Below are 16,621 nucleotides of genomic sequence, written 5' to 3' on the forward strand. Positions count from 1 at the left end.
GGGAGGAGGGAGGAAAGAAACGAGCGGTTGGGTTGGTGGGATGATGAGGCACATGTTGACTTTGATAGGATAGCTGGAGAAGAAATTACAGGAAATGGTTAAAAATATATTGAGAGGCATGTGGGTGGGAGGGTAGAAAGGCAAAAATATAAAAGAAAAAGCATTCTCCATTTAGGGCTTCTGGGTAAGCAAACTGCTGAAGTCACAATACCTTCAGAGCAAATGAGGAAAGCTGAGCTATGGAACTCCTTGACATAAGGAAAACCCTGTGGAAAAGAATTTTGCAATCTTCAAAGATGGATTAGATGTCAGTGGATATCGGTAGAAAATTATGTCAGTAACTGCTAGCTGATTATGCCAAAGACTACCTCCATCTGCTACCAATTGGTAACTGCCTCTTTTGTTAACCTTCTCTTTTATTATGAAATTATGGAATGTAATATAGAAGTTTATAGATAATTTCAATTCAGTTCTGTGCTGTTTGCATACTATAGTGTGTGGAGAATGTGTTGGCAAATTGTGGCATTTCTGTACCACAAACCAAACAGCACAATCCTAAACATGTCTAATCATTTTATCAGAAATAAGCCCATTGAGTTCAGTGCAACTTACTCCTCCCAGGTAAATGTGTATGGGATTACAGCCTCTTTCATCATAATAGTTATCTAAAGAAACCCTTCTCTATGACAACTTCGCATGCCTTGTGGCAAGCCCTGAAACCCTGACTTCATCCCTCACTTGCAGGCACCACAGAATATAGTTTTTTCTTTCCATTCTATGCGTGTTCGTGCTCTGAAATTGCTGAAGAGCTGGAGGTAGCACAATCTCTGCACTTCAACTTGGATTTTCTGTTCTTGTCAGTCTCCTCCAGGTATTGTTCAGAATGCCATTGCAGTGGCAATAAAAAATGGCTACCGGCACATCAACTGCACATATTTATATGAGAATGAGGGGGCAATTGGAGAGGGTCTCCAGAAAGTGCTGAAGGAAGGTGCAGTGAAGAGAGAGGAGCTTTTTATTGTTAGCAAGGTGAGCTGCATATTTCTCTTCCAGTCTGGAGTCACTCCATCAGTCCAGGTGGCCCACAAGCTGGTGAGCAACAGAACCCCCCCCCCCCAAGTCATGAAACAATGTGGATCTCTGTGGATGGCTCGGCTCTGGAATAAGATTTGAATGCAAAATTCAAAGTCTGCAGTTTTAATTCAGAGATTCAAAATGAAATTTCAGAAACAGGATTTCAAAATGTGCATCTTGGGTCAAGTCTTCCATCATTTGGAGGGTCACAAATGAATGAAAGTGTACTTTGTTGTTCCTCGCTTCGTGTTGGGTTCTTAAAGAAAAGATTCTATAGTGGCATAAAAGCGGTTGGTTTTGATGTTCTCACAAAAAAGTATGAAGAATAAAGTTTGTAATGATTTTGAATTGGCACAAACTGTTAGCCCTAATAGATATGCACAAATTCTGGCTAAGGAAACTGGCTTGTCACACAATACCTGTTGCTGTTTGTGTTGTTGGGTCTGTCAGGTTTTTTCGCAAAGACGGGATGCCCTACCTAAGCTGGTTATTTATTCCCAAGTATAGGAGGGCATTCTCTTTGGCTCGATTTAATGTCCTACCCTGAAAACTTTTGGATGGCAGATATAAAAAAACTCCAAGAAACAAGAGATGTTGCCCCTGTGATAATGATGGTGGAGTCTATTCCACACGTCCTGTTTAATTGTAGCTATTACGAAGGGGCTAGAAAAGACCTAATATACCCTACTGTGCAGTCTTTTCCAGGCTGTTCTTTTGAGTCCCTTTTGATTGTTTTACTTGAGGGTTCAGATAAGCCAATTACTGAGCAAGTGGCAAAATTCCTGAACTTGGCCATCCGGACTAGACCCTGTATGATTGTCAACGGTAATTAAATAACTTGAGTTGTTTATATAATCCAGTTTGTTGCTCGTTGTACCCTGTGTTACTGTGTAGTCTTTTTTTATAACTCCCAGCATTATGTTTTATATTTGTGGTCAGCTGACTGTAAATAAAGATTGATTGATTGATACCTGTTGCTGAGGAACAACCGTAAGAGAGAGTTTTTGCTCTCAGGCTCTGCTTGTGGGCTTCCAATTGGGGCATCTGGTTGGCCAATACGGAAAATAGGATTGTTATTACTGTATCTGATGGGCCTTTGCCCTGATCCAGCCATTGGCCTCTTCTGATGTTCTTCCGTACAACTCATCAGCCTCACTAGAATTCTCCTCCCTTGGCAGCTGTGGAATAGCTTCCATGCTCCCGAAGATGTGAAGCCAGCTCTCTTGAAATCCCTGAAGCTGCTGCGACTGGATTACCTGGATCTGTACCTGATGCACTCTCCAATGGGTCTTGAGGTAAAATGGATTTCCCCTTCCAGAAAAGTCTCTCTGAATACAGTAATGCCTCCGTTAACAAATCTTCCAGGAAAGAAGCTTCTTTTAACAAAGTCTTTTTTGGGTGCAGGGGGCTTTGGGGGCGGCACACTCTGACATAGAATGGCACCTTGGCAACTGGATTGCTGCTGCTGCTGCTGCAGGCAGCTCTCTCATGCATGGCTGGAATGGTGTTCCTTGCCAGGTGGTGCAGGCGCCTCCGCAGTAAAGAGTGCTTTGGGTGCTCTGGAAGCACTGTTTACTGCAGACGTGTCTGCTCGAGTGTAGGGGAGGGTGGCAGAGAGAGAGAGAAACCAAGCACAGGGTGGTGGTGGTGGCTGCCGCTTGCCTCCTGCTCAAGTGTACCGAGAGGGGAAATGTGCTCAAAGCTTTGGCTTGCTCAAGCAGGGTGCTACATGATAAAAGAAAAAAGGCAAGGTAGGCATCCCTGGATGCATTTTGGAAGAAGCCTTCAAGTGGTCTGTATGCAAGGCTGACCTGGCCTGGCTGTTTCATTTCAGAGACGCTTGTTGTTAGTTTTGAATAAAAAAATTTGCTGAAATACTTTGACCTGCTCTTCTTTTTTGTGGTGTAGGAACCTATCCCTATTCTTTCCATGCTATTCCTACCTCTGGTACCAAAGTTTCTGTTATTGTTCAGGAACAGATGTACTTCGTTCACTGCGGTATTATTATATGCCATTTTCTAAGCTGGAAGCCCCTCCCGGCAGTCTTTCATTGTGTGTGTGTGGGGGGGGGGGGACGGGATTCTCAGTGGTTACCACAAAGTTAGGGAAATGCACTCTGTACATGCTCAGGGGCATTTTCATCTATTTGTCGTACTTCATATATTTCAGTAGGGCTGAGCCTTGCAGTTTAAAATAAATGCTGCCCTTGGTCTGCTGCTGTGATGTTCAGGACGGGATGTCTGGATACAGGAAGGTGGGACTTTCTTGATGCAAAGTCAGGTGGTGCCACCAGCTGTTAGGGACAAGAAAGTAAGAGGCAGGCAGATCATCGGCCCCAATCCGTTGAGAGGCAGAAGCCTCACTGAAATGAACAGTGGCGTCTGTGCAAGAGCATGGCTGCCATCCCATTCATTTCAGTACTTCTCAAGCAGGAGAATTCATTTGTGCCCCAGGCTCATTGGTAGAGAAACAGGCGCTAGCTGGAGACAGCAAAATGGTCCCACCATGCCCTTCATGGTCATAGTAGTCAAGTTATTTATATACTGGATTTTCCACAAATACTGTGTTCAAAGCAGTTCACATAAATAGGAAACTGTTTTAATACCGTTGCACAGAAGGTAACACAACAGTAACACAAATAACCATGATAGTAATGAAAATAATAAATAATATCACTGCAACATAAATTTATCACCAGTCAGTCAAGTCACAACAATATCCAATGGTTTCACATCCGGAAGCAGCCTTGAAGCTGAGGGCCTTATTGCTTAGAAATGCCCTTCCCGTCTCCCCCTGAACACCCCAAAGTTCTTCTGGAACCAGCTCCATTCTGAAGGCTCCTAGGGCTGGAGGATGGGGCAAGGCCAGTGGAACAGCCGTCTCCTGATGGCAAATAGAGTCTCTCTCTCTCCCTCTCTTGTAGAATGTCAAGGATGTCCTCATGCCCCAGAAGGATGGGAAGGCTCTGCAGTCTGACGTTGATTACGTGGACACATGGAAGGTAAGAGGTGGCCATCATGCCACATGATACAAGATGCCACAGAAGAAACCAGCCCCTTTCAATTGCTCCTCTTTTTTGTCTCCTAACTTTCAGACTGCAATCCTAACCCCACTTACTTTAGCATAAGCCCCACTAAATTCAGTGGGACTCACCTCTGAGTAGTCATGATTAGCACTGCACTGTGAGTTACCTTTCTGCCCTAGGGGCTAGTTCACACATGTATGTTCATCTCTTGATGACCACAGTATCAAGTGATGAGCTGCATGTGTGCATTGCAGACCCGCAGCACACTGCTGTACTTCCATGTCCACCCACACCACGTCAAAGCACAATGTCTTTCCAGGATATCACTTCGAGTGCTCGGTTACTAGTCACTGTGTGACTAGTACACAACCTGGTATTTTGCCCCTCCTATGCCCTGTTCCCTTGCCTGCTGGCTCATCTGCTGTGACAGCCTCTAACCAGCCTTTGCTAACTTGATGCCCACCAGATGTTTTGGACTACAGGGTCCAGTGGGAGTTGTAGTTCAAAACATCTGAAAGGCACCATGTTGGTGAAGACGGCTCTAGAGTGTTGCCACCGCAAATGCCACTCTGGCTGCTGTTCGCCTGGCAAATGCAACTGCCACGGTAGAGATGTCTGCATGTGCCAGTAAAGAAAAGGCTCTTGTGTGGTCACCACCTCCATGTTTGTGCTGGAAGTGACTGAGTGTTTCTGTCTCAAGAAAAGGTGAGTTCTGCAATTGGATTATCCAAATGAAGCAAATTTGCACAATTTATTTTGCTTCTGCTGGTCATGGGGGAGGGTCTGTGAGCAGCTCTGCCTTTGAGCCACTGACATTCTGAGAGGTGGTGCTGATGTACACTTCTGAAAGATTCCCCCTTTCTTTTCCCATATATAATAGGGCCTGCAGCCCAACTGTCAGTATTTGCCGGTGAAATTCAAGTACATACCAGGAAGTGTACATTTATGCAATTAAAGTGGATTAAAGCACTCTGTTGCCCTAGCACAACAAATCCACTTTTAAAAAGAAATAATTTTTTTGCAGTTTGAAAAGCAATGGGAAAAGGGTGTGGGATGAACTAACAACTAATGGGAAGATGTGAAAACACACCACAAATAAATCAGGGTGAATCTTAAATGTCGTGTAACCACCTCATAAACAAATCAGAACAAGTGCTCAATAAAGACCGAGTATAATCTAACGTCTCTGCGTAAGCTTTGTGCAAGCAAATCAGGATGAATACTCAATAAATAGGTCATTTGGAGGGCCCTTAGGCTGACGCAGAGAGGCACAGAAGATCACAGCAGCTACTTCTGGGGCTAGAAAAAAATGCTTCATCTTACTTTCTTTTCCTGCTTGTAAAAGTAGTCACTGGTTCATCATTAATCCACACTTCAGGGTCATGTTCAAATGCAATGCTAAGCCATATATAAACCATAGTTAAGCACATTCATCTGTACTCAAAGCTTTCACACTTTCTTCCGCCCTCTAGCAGGGAAGCAAAGCACAGAGCAGCAGGCTTAGCATAGCATCCGAACCAGCACCCCTGGTTTCTTTCTCCCAAACAAACCACAGTCAGTAAGCCAAGAACAAACCTTGACCAGATTGTGTTTGTTTGGAGAGAAACAAAGCACAAGAACTGGTCTGGATGTTATGCCAAGCTGCTGGAGGAACAGTAAGAGCAATACAGGAGAGCCTGAGTTGCCGGCACCAGCATGTAGCTTATGGGGATCCTTTGGCCCTCCAGATGTTGCTGAACTACAACTCCCACCACCCCTGGCCATTGGCCATCCTTGCTGGGGCTGCTGGGAGTTGTAGTTCAGCAACATCTGGAAGGCCAAAGGATCACCACACACCTCTTGTACATGTAATCAAGTAATCTTAGTGTATGTTTTAGCACTGCCCAAATGCAAACGTATGCTCATATGGGGAATCTGCTTCCACGAACAGTTTACAGATTCTCAGGGAGCTGATTTCTGCCCCTCCATCACACATCATTCCGCCCATTTTCTGTGTTTATGCAGAATCACACCACATTGGCTGCAATTGCAGAGTGGTGACAGTATTTTATTATTTATTATATTTATTACATGTATACCCCGCCTTTCTTTTCATGATTGAAACCCAAGGCGGCTTACATATGGTTCCCAGGAGGTCTCCCATCCAGGCACTGACCAGACCTGACCCTGCTTAGCTTCAGCAGGGCGCTGGCCTCGTGTGCCTTCAGACCACAGCCGGGGACCTGTAGCAAACATGTTGGTGCTTCACAAATCTTGGCATCCTGCACTGCAAGGTTGAATGTATGTCTGCAGCCCTTTCAACCAAGGGGATGCATGGTTGGGCATCTGGCATGTGTTGAGGGCCCAGATGCCAACAGGGGGCCCACTGGCAAGAGCCACCTGCAGCAAGGAAGATGGACTCGTTGACGGACCAGGCCCACAGGAGTTGCCCTGCCCAAGGGCCTTCCAAACCCAGCTCCCAGCTTCTCAGGGCACTGTGAGTGTTCTTTGGTGAGCACCTCAGGCCAGCCAAGTGCTCTTAGCTTTCAGCCTTTCCTTTCCTTGCAGGCAATGGAGAAGCTGGTGGATGAAGGCCTGGTGAAGAGTATTGGGGTGGCCAACTTCAACCAGAGTCAGCTGGAGAGGCTGCTCTCCACAGCAAGAATTAAGCCAGATGTCCTCCAGGTATTATTTAGGTTTTCCTCTCCTTCTCCCATTTGGAAGCGTACATTTGTTGCTAATAGGAGGGGGCTGGTGGCAACAATGGACAGCCTTGGCCATGGATTCAAATTCCCACTTATTCAGAGATGCATTTGGGGGCCTGTCTTCCAGCACTGGTTCCCTGTCTGAGTGCATATAAGTGCAGAGGAGGAGGAGGAGGAGTTGGTGGTGGTAGCAGCAGTAGTAGTAGTGGTTGTAGTTAGGATTGCCAGGTTCAGGGCCTGATCCTGATCCTGTGTCTTTAGGAGAAGAGAAAGTCAGCCAAGTGCAGGTGTTCTTTCAACCCTATAATGGGAAAAACCACAAGGTGGAATTCTCCCTTCCCCCTGCACAACTTTTAAAGATACAGAAGACCTCTTGGTTGCCACGCCCAGCCTCCAAGAGGTCTTCTATATTTTTAAAAGTTGTGCAGAATTCCACCTTGTGGTTTTTCCCATTACAGGGTTGCAAGAACACCTGCACTTGGCTGACTTTCTCTTCTCCTAAAGATACAGGATCAGTCTCAGGCCCTGAACCTGGCAACCCTAGTTGTAGTAGTGCCCTGCTGCTGATTCCAAGCAAGGTGCCCTCTTGCCCAGCATCCTGTTCCAGCAGAACTCCACCAGGTCCCTCTCAGGAGCACAAAAACCTGTAGTGTAACTTGGGGGGGGGGCACCTGCTCTGGCTGCAGCCTCCCCAAAGGCCAAAAATGGGCATCAAAAACCAGGCAATATATTAACCAAAGTAACAGGAAAGTATGCAAATATTTTATTTTTGGTATGGAATTATTGAGCATGTTTTCAAGATGATAAGAGAAAAAGCCAAATATTAGCTTGCCTTGAGTTGGGATGGACGCATCTGACAGTTGTTTTGGCTTCTCTCCGTCCCTCATTTTCCCATCTTAAGTTCAGTCCTCCACATTTCCACATCATTATTATTATTTTTTAAAGTTCTCATGAAAATTCTTCAGCATTTTAGTGCACATTTCTCCTCACACACACATTTTAATGTAATTTCCACATGATTTACAGATTTTTCTAAGCAATTTCCCCATGTATGATGTGAATTTGTATGTTACTTTCACAAATGTATGAATTTTCATGCACACTTTCCTCTAATAAATGCATTTTTGTGCACATGTTTGTTTGGGGAGCCACTCTGCAAAATTCAGAGAAGTGCCAATTCCAAAGGGCAGACGTGTTTGGGTTCGTGTACTTTGGGGATTGCAAATTAGGCTGGCTGAACGGAATTTCTCCCCCATGCCTAGCCTGGAGGCTTGGTCAGAGCAGCTGGCCAGACAGAGTGGCATCCCTTGCAGTTTCTCGTTGGTTCTGGGCCAACATTGTAAAGCAAGTTTAGCCATTACTAAAGACTGCTTTAAGGAAGGAGAAAAATTGGTTACATTGGATAGCAGCAGCTAGGGAGGTTTTCCACCCGCACCCCACTCCCAGGAGTGGAAACTTTAATCAGCTGTGCTTATTGAGCTCTTCTCATGTAGTGAATTATTAGCTCCCTAGAGTGGATTCACTCTGCAACTTGCCTGTCCTACCTTCCTCCAGCCCCTGCCTCTTTATCAGGAGGTTTTCAGGCCTTTGGGGGTTTGCCTAATCCCAACATCATCAGGGCTTTGAAAGAGACAGTTCCTTGTGCCAATGGCTCTCAGCATCATCTACACTTGTCTCTTTCCTCCACAAGTGGAGCGGCACATATACCAGACCCAGTGCCAGCTGATAGCCTTCGCCAAGGCCATAGGGGTAGCCTTCACAGGATACAGCCCCTTGACATCTCCGAAGTGCCCCTTGTAAGACTCTGCCTTTTATACTTTGAGGGACCCTGATTCTGCTCTGGAATCTTCCGTCTCTTCTATGGTTCCTCTTGCAGTCCAGCCGGTCCTTGGAGAAGCATCTGCCTCTCCCCTTTGTGTTGTTATTGCTCCTGCAACTGCTGCTTGTGGTGGCTACCAGTGTACTGCTACTGCTAGACCTGACAGCCACATTTCCTGAGGATCCTGGGTACCTGTGGCTGCCTGTGTCATGGGGTAACCAGGACTGAGTCCACCCCAAGTAGAAACTGCATGGAAAACTGGGAGCAACAGGTCAAGGGTTGGGATCAGGACTCACAGCACAGGGCTACTGTGAGCAACGCTGTCAGAGTGGACCCTTCCACATTATCTCTTTACTGAGCATTCACCTGGATTGCTTGCACGAAGCTTACGCAGAGGTTAAACTATATCTGGTCTTTAATGAGCATTTGTTCTGATTTTATTTTAGGGGAGACATTATATGACAATGAGCATGCATCCCAGGTTGCTTGCAGAGTGTTTATTCCTCTTCCTAGTGGTTACCCCACACTTTTCAATGCATTTCCCCATCACTTTCCAAACTGCACAAAGTCCAATTCTTTTTTTAATCTTCATCCTGATTCAGGAAAAAAAGTCACAATAATGTTTTTTGGGGGAATATTTTAACCTCAGATGCGATTATTTTTTATCCCTAGAAACCATTTTTGGGGGTGTCAACACAAGTGTGCTTGACAATACCCAAACACCCAGATGCAGAAAACACTTATTTAGTGGCGGTAGAATTTTTTCTGAGCAGTAAACGCCTGCCCTTTCCCTGTGCATATTGAATAAACAACAAAATTTCTGATCTGTTAAACAAATGGTTTTTATTTTCAATTACAAACAACAAAAATATGTTTTAAAGTAAGAAAAAATTTAAATGCCATGAAAACACTGTAAACTGTTTAGAAACAACTTTAATTTGTTACAACAGAAAACTAACATTGATGGTATTGTGGGGTATTTTCTGACCCCATTAACAAACCTGCAAGAAAACTGTTGGCTCTGCTTGTTCTGTGGTGGGCTGTTTCTGGAGATGTCCTCCAGGTCCTTCCATTTCTTCCTCCGGTATACCGATCTACATTGGCAAAAGGGGGAAAACACCCTACTTGGAATGCAGCCAGACTGTCTGCCTGCCACCTGCTTCGTATGACCAGCCAGCTTGGCATAAAAATGGGGGGGACCCCACTTTTCCTAAAACATTGGGCAAGAAGGGAGGTTGGGCAAAGGAAGGCGTTTATCATTCCCTCCAATTGTAAAACAAACTTATTTTGCTTGTAGGAACCATGTTTTCTTGTTCCAAGAGCCAAAGCTGTGTCCTGCTGCAACAATGGGACCTTGGAAATGTGTTTGCAAGTTTGCTTACTGCTTTGTCATGTGACTTTGGGCTCATTCACAGGGGAGCTGCAATAAGACACCGCTTTTGCCACTTGCAAGGTTCACACTTCCTACCTTCAAATCCATTGTTTTTCATTCACACTAGTTGGTGTTCCTCTGGGAAGGATTGGTGGCGCTGTTTCATGCCCCCACCCCCAAATTTACATGTTTACTCCCTCCCCTGTATTGCTATTGCTAATGGAGAAGGGGAAGGTGTTTTTTGTCAGTGTTTCTTGTCAATTGCACGCCTTTCCCTGCTGAAGCTGGACAGCTTTAGGGTGCAATTGACACAATACTGATTGGAGGGTGGGTGAGATAGTTTTCTTTCATTGTTTCTTCTTATCAGTTGCAGTCCCAGCTGAAGCCCAGAGCCTGGTGTGTATGTGTGTGTATGTGTGTGTGTGCGTGCACACAATTCACATGAAACTGATTGGGGAGGAAGGAAGGCTGTAGCAAATTCCAATGCCGGAAACAAAATGGAATTCATGGAGAGTTTAGTGGGTGGAGAAAGGGGAGTATCTGAAAGCGAGGATCCACCCAGCAAAAAACGTTGAAGCAAAGTGCCTACATGGAGTAATGCTGCAAAGTGGAGACGGTTTTTCCTTCACTTTTCGCATTATCCCCAGATTGGATTTAAAGGGGAAAATGGCATCCTAGCTTCTCTTTACTTGCAATATGATGTGAACCATGCATATTAAAAGGGGATGCAAGTAGCATTGATCTCACAGTATGTGAATAGGCCCTTTGTCATGTGAGTGCAAACTTCTTTGCCCTGGCAAAGGTGGAAGGGTCCTTGCACTTTGGTTACTTATCTGTGACCTTTATTTCTATGAAAAAACAATGGGGTCTTTTTTGACATTGGCTGGGGTTAAAATGGACCCCAATGGCTAAATTCAATTAATTTCTGGGGTATATTTTGACCCCAGGTGGGTTTTGTTTCCAAAAGAAAAATGGTAAGTGGTAACTGACTGAAATTTGGGGATATTGTAAGGCTGACAGTTTGTGATAGTGTCCTAGGACTGCCCTATAGGTCTACTTATGTGTAAATTGCAGAATGTGAAGTGTGCCCGGGAGAGGAATTGACCCCAAGAATCAGGATGATGGTTAAAGTGGATGTGTTGTGGTAGGGCCACAGAACGCTTTAACTGCACAAACCTAAAGTTTATCTAAGGTGGGGGAGCAATGCTTCTTAGGAAGGCTACACAACAGAAGCCCTCAAAGAGACTTCCAGAGTTAAGAACCAAATGCCTGGGAGAAGAGAAATACTTTTGCCTGGGGCCTGAAGATGGATAATGATAGCGCCAGACCAGAGCTTGGAAAAGTACTTTTTTGAATTACAACTCCCATCAGCACCAGTCAGCGTGGCCACTGGATTGGGCTGATGGAAGTTGTAGTTCAAAAAAGTAACTTTTCCAAGCTCTGCGCCAGGCATACCTCCCTTGGGAGAGTGTTCCACAAACGGGGCCACCGCTGAGAAGGCCTGTTCTCATGTTGCCACTCTGTGCACCTCCTTTGGAGGGGGCACATGAAGAAGGGTCGCCAATGTCATATGCAGGGTCTAGGTTGGTAGAAAAATATAGGGAGACACAACTGGGTGAGGCCGACCCAACTCCATTCACCTCCCCAGGTCTCAGTAATACCAGGTCCGCCTCTTCATTCGTAATCATATCGTGGATGAAGGAGATCTTATCTGAAACCGACCTGGCGTCAAGTAGCAGTACCTGCAGGCCCAAGGACTGGTTAATAAGACAACAGCAATACCTCTGGCTAGAGGAGGGGCCGGTACAAGGCACATCCACCAGCTGTCTGTGTCTTGTATCCCTTACACATTAAAGGTGCTTTTAGTTGATTAACTAGGTTGAAAGGCAGATGATTTAAATACATATCCTTATTATCTGTCTTGAGGGACTGAAGGGAAGGTGACTTAGGCTTTGCTGAACAAAAACTGCCATTCATTTGTTAGGCCCTTAACAAGCCTTGTTTTCTCTTGAATTCCTTATTACAGTAATTCACTGTAAGCAAAGTAGCCTAAAATTCAGCCCCATCAATTAAGACTTGTTCTTGCAGATATAACCCCAGATTAATTAACACTTTGGTTGTTTAATCCATAGGCTTATCACTCTTGTCCATGATAGATAGATAGATAGATAGATAGATAGATAGATAGATAGATAGATAGATAGATAGATGTCTTGGTTTGAAATCCTCTTCATGTTTTTCCTTTAGCCCTCCAGGTAAACTAGATCCTAAAAATGGCATGGAGGACCCAGTGGTGAAGGATATTGCTAAGAAGCATGGAAAATCCCCGGCACAGGTAGGATAACTTTGTGTGTGTGCATGCAGAGGGGAGGAAGACTCTGCCTGTGGCACTCCTTCTCACATACCCTTTCATTCAAGTGTGAAATTTAAATTAATTTTCATGCCTCTGGTTCCTCTGTCCAAAGTTACATGCCAGGCAAGTTGCCATCATGATTAAAGGGGTCTCTGATCTTAACTGGATGCTGTTTTCCCTTATGGAAGACTGGCCACTGCCCTGACTATGCAATTCATACCTTGTTAATTTGTAATTTCCAAGGAAGGTAGTTCACCTCTTGGTTTCTCAAAGGCAAAATCCTGTTTACACTTAAACTGCTGAAAGTTATTGATGGCTGAGCTAACTTCCATTCAAACATTCTTGCATTCTTTCAGCTTAGGACTGATTGTACAAAATAATATTTGACTTATTAGGGTGAGTGATTCTTGCATGTACATTTTTTCTTGAGGACTTCTAGGGCTTCATGTGAATTTCTTATTTCTAACATAAACTATCCAGTAAAATCAGTTTAAAAAACAACAAAAAGGACCCCCAAAACCTTTAAGTGGTCTCTTCCTGAATGGCTTCATAAGAAAAAGCTATAACAAATGCTTCAGGAAGATAGTTAGGCTCAGGTTTTGGTGACTCTCCAGAAGGGCATTTCCTAAGCCACCTCTTTGTGCCTTGGCTCTCTGCATTTGGTACCCTGATTAGGAGAGCTCTTTGTTGCTGGTCTAAGGACGGAGGAGGACCATAGAGTTGCATGCAGAAGGTCCCAGTTAAAAAGATCCAATGACAGAATTGGAAAGATCTTGGAGAACTGCTGCCAAATTAGACAATGGACTATGTCAGTCATCTGACCTTGTATAAACCAGCTCCATGTATTCCTAAGCTGCTACTGCCACAGCCGACTTATTACTGTAGCCCTAAACTAGGAAGAGAGTTGTAGATTCTTACAAGGAAGATGGATTAACTAGCACTTCATATTTGCTGCTTGCTTGGGGGTAGTAATCTTAATTGACGTAGGAAGCTGCCTTATGTGGAGGCAGACCATTGGTTCATCTAGGTCAGTATTGGCAACACTTTCTGGCAGCAGCTCTTCAGGGTTTTAGGCAGGGGTCTCTGCCAGCCTGCCCAGGAGATGCCAGGAATTGAACCTGGGATCTTCTGTAAGCAAAGCAGCTGTTTATTATTTGTTTGATTTTTATCCTTCCCTTCCTCCCAGTAGGATCCCAGGGCAGCATCTTCCCTAAATGTTCTAGTGCTGAAGACAGTTGCTGTTGCTTTTCCTGTGCTGCAAACAATATACACGGATATATTCATGTAGCCTACCTGAATATATCCATGTATATTGTTTGCAGCACATGAATAGAAGCAGCAGCTGTCTTCAGCAATAGAACATCTGCTTTGCATACAGGAGATGCAAAAGATGCATTTTCTAAAAGTAAACAGGTGTATTTTTAAACAGAAAAATGGGATAGAAATAAATATTCTTATTACAAATTATTTCTATCCCATTTTTCTATTTAAAAATACACCTGTTAAGTGCTTATAGAAAATGCACAGCACAGCTATTTGCAAGGCTGTTGTGGTGCCTGCAGTGTTCACAGTCGGGATGGACAGTCCCCCTGAATGGGGGCAGCTGGTTCCAGGCAAGTTAAATGTGTTCCTGACTCTTGAAAGAGACAGATGCACAAATCTGTAAAGGTGCTGCCCCACCCCCTCCTCAACATGATGCGTTACAAGCTCCATGTTATCATTGCAAGAGCATGGAGCATCCACACAAGGACCAGTCCCCAGTCATTGCTAATATCTCTACAGGTTCTAATCCACTTCAACATTCAGACTGGCATAGCTACTATACCAAAGAGCCAAACGCCTGCTCACATCATTGAGAATTCAAAAGTAAAGTAGACTTCAAAATATTTTTGCTAATACCTTTACATTCTTAAGATCCTGTGGACTGAAGGGTGGACCTCTCCACTTAAAAAGCCCGAAGTTTAGGATGAAGAGTGTGATATTGCTGTTAATGTGTAAGCCCAGAAACTATTCCTTTTCAAAAGTGTTAGTTTGTACTTGATTATTTAAATATTATTCCACTGAACTACAAGCACTGAGAGTATACCACAATCTATTTTAAATGTATACATGAAAATAAAATCTGAAAATACAGCATAAGACATAGCTTGAAACAGACATGGTGATAGCCAACTACCTTTTACTCTGTGTAGACCCACTGAAATGAGTGAACTTGACTAACTTAATTTCAGTGGATCTACTCCAAGTCAAACTTAGTTGGCTATTACCCACAAAGACTAAGATCACAGTTAAAGAATATCCACTTAAAATAGCCCAGACCTTTAACAAAAGGATGGAGTGAGCTGGCCGACTTAACCTCAGCCAGATTAAAGGCCAAACATTGAGTTCTCAAGTTTTACGGCATGTGTTGATAGTGGCCCCCTCCAACATGGTTGGTATGATTAAGAGGTAGTTTTTGTGGTGCCGCTTGAAGCAAGAATGGGAGAAAGGGGTTAAAAACCACAACAATCCATATCTTTGACTTCTAAGCAAGTGTGGTTACAGTTGCTATCTTGGATGGATCCAGGACCCAACCCTTGGAGAGCTTCTTTTTAAAAAACTGCGCCTAGTTGAACAATGCCAAGCCAACTGATTCAGTGTGAGGTTTGGGTTTTTGTAGGTTTTTGATTTCAGCCTGACTGATGAAGAAATGAAAAAGCTGGCATCCCTCCACTGTGGGGCCCGTGCTGTTGCCTGGGACATCTTGGGGTGAGTCAACACACGTGGAAAAGCAAATGTCTATGAAGGAGCCCTGCTGAAAACATTGGGCCCTTCTGAATGCACAAAACAGAATGCAACTTGGTCAGCAAAGGCGCTGCTCTCTTAGTAGTGCAATGCCCACACTGCCTTTCATTTCCCCCAGAACAGATCTAGGCAAATAGGAGAAACAAGTAAAGCAGTGAATTTGCTGAGCTCTTTCCAGTTCAGTTTCTGCCTGCAGGGCAATCGCCATAAGATGCAGACAATTATGTTGGCCAGACTGGGCACAGCTCCTTAGCACCACACCCATTCAGTGTTTACAGAAGCACCTTTTTCTCCACTGCATTTGATAGATTTGTCACAGCCACCACCGTGTGTTTAGTGGCCTCAAGAATGAGCGATGCTAAGGGCAACCCAGTCCGTAAAGGCCGAGCAGAAATTTGGGCTTTTGGTAAGCGACCTGCAAGCCACAGGATGAAGGACCACCATTGTTGGGTCCTTTTAAGGCAATACGCTGCTGTTGGGCCCCACTCGATTCTGGAGGTGGTTTTGACTTTAGCCTGTTGAACTGGTGAGTAGCAGCACAGCCCTGAAGGAAGTGGTGATGGTGACAGGACTATAAGCCTCACTTTGTGCCACAGGTCCTTCCTGTGTCGCTAGGGATACCCCTGAGCACAGGCTAGTCACCCTTCAGACAACTTACTTGCTTTAACATCTTCACATGGACACTAGTCTTTGTAAGCAGGGATACGTTTTGCCCAATGTTTCTGTTTGGAAATAGCCATGTGTTGTAGGATCTACCAGTGTTAGAAGCAAAATGTTTAGGTAAAAGATGCTATGTCGCTGCTAATGATTTAAGGAGTATTGTCTTTCCTTATAGGATGGGCACCCATAAATTCTACCCTTTCGGCAAGGATCAGTGACTCTGCAAGCAATATTGCTCACCCCTCCCAGTTTTAATGGCATGCAAATAATGGAGTTGGCTTTTGCATTTTGTATCCAGCCAAACTGAGTTATTTTTGCTAGCCCAAGGCTACTACTCTTCCTCCCTGTGTGATGGGACATAAATGAGCATCAGTGGTTTGTCTGCAGTGAGGTTTGGCAGAAGGGAGTTCCTAGGACCCTTGCCACTGCAACTTGTCCACCCAGCATGGCAAAGAATAGGCCAACAGAATGACTCCATGGTTTGCAGCAGCCTCCACAGAGACCTTCACAGCACTGAGACCAGAACATCCCCCCAGGGAGAGGCACCTACTTTGGTCCAGCTAATTTAGAGCTCAAGTGTCAAACCAAGAACAAGGCACACCCAGAAAAATAAATGTACATATAGGAAGGGCAAGTTGAATTTTAAAAACCTGACTTAATATGCACGCTACGCTTGCTATTAAATATACATGTATATTTTTACAGCACCTGCATTTTGGAATGGTGTGTGTGTTTGGGATGGGGCAGAACTTCAAGTGCTCCGTATTTTTTTCTTTCTGAAAGTTGTCTGAATGAAAAAAAAAAAAATCTACAAAAAATAGTATGACTGAACAAGTCCCATGATTTATTT

The 16,621-nt window shown here is 44.4% G+C and overlaps 1 protein-coding gene across 1 annotated transcript; it reads left to right on the forward strand.

Annotated features, from left to right (window-relative positions):
• Positions 1-208: 208 nt before the first annotated feature.
• LOC133368507 (aldo-keto reductase family 1 member B1-like) lies at positions 209-16,431 on the forward strand. The gene is made up of 8 exons (XM_061592795.1): positions 209-387; positions 862-1,029; positions 2,253-2,369; positions 3,998-4,075; positions 6,647-6,763; positions 12,222-12,309; positions 14,987-15,075; positions 15,947-16,431. The coding sequence occupies exons 1-6, from the start codon at positions 355-357 to the stop codon at positions 12,231-12,233; spliced, it is 525 nt and encodes a 174-aa protein (XP_061448779.1). The 5' UTR covers positions 209-354; the 3' UTR covers positions 12,234-12,309; positions 14,987-15,075; positions 15,947-16,431.
• Positions 16,432-16,621: the final 190 nt, after the last annotated feature.

Source organism: Rhineura floridana, chromosome 12 (genome assembly GCF_030035675.1).
Source record: "Rhineura floridana isolate rRhiFlo1 chromosome 12, rRhiFlo1.hap2, whole genome shotgun sequence".
Classification (NCBI taxonomy): domain Eukaryota; kingdom Metazoa; phylum Chordata; class Lepidosauria; order Squamata; family Rhineuridae; genus Rhineura; species Rhineura floridana.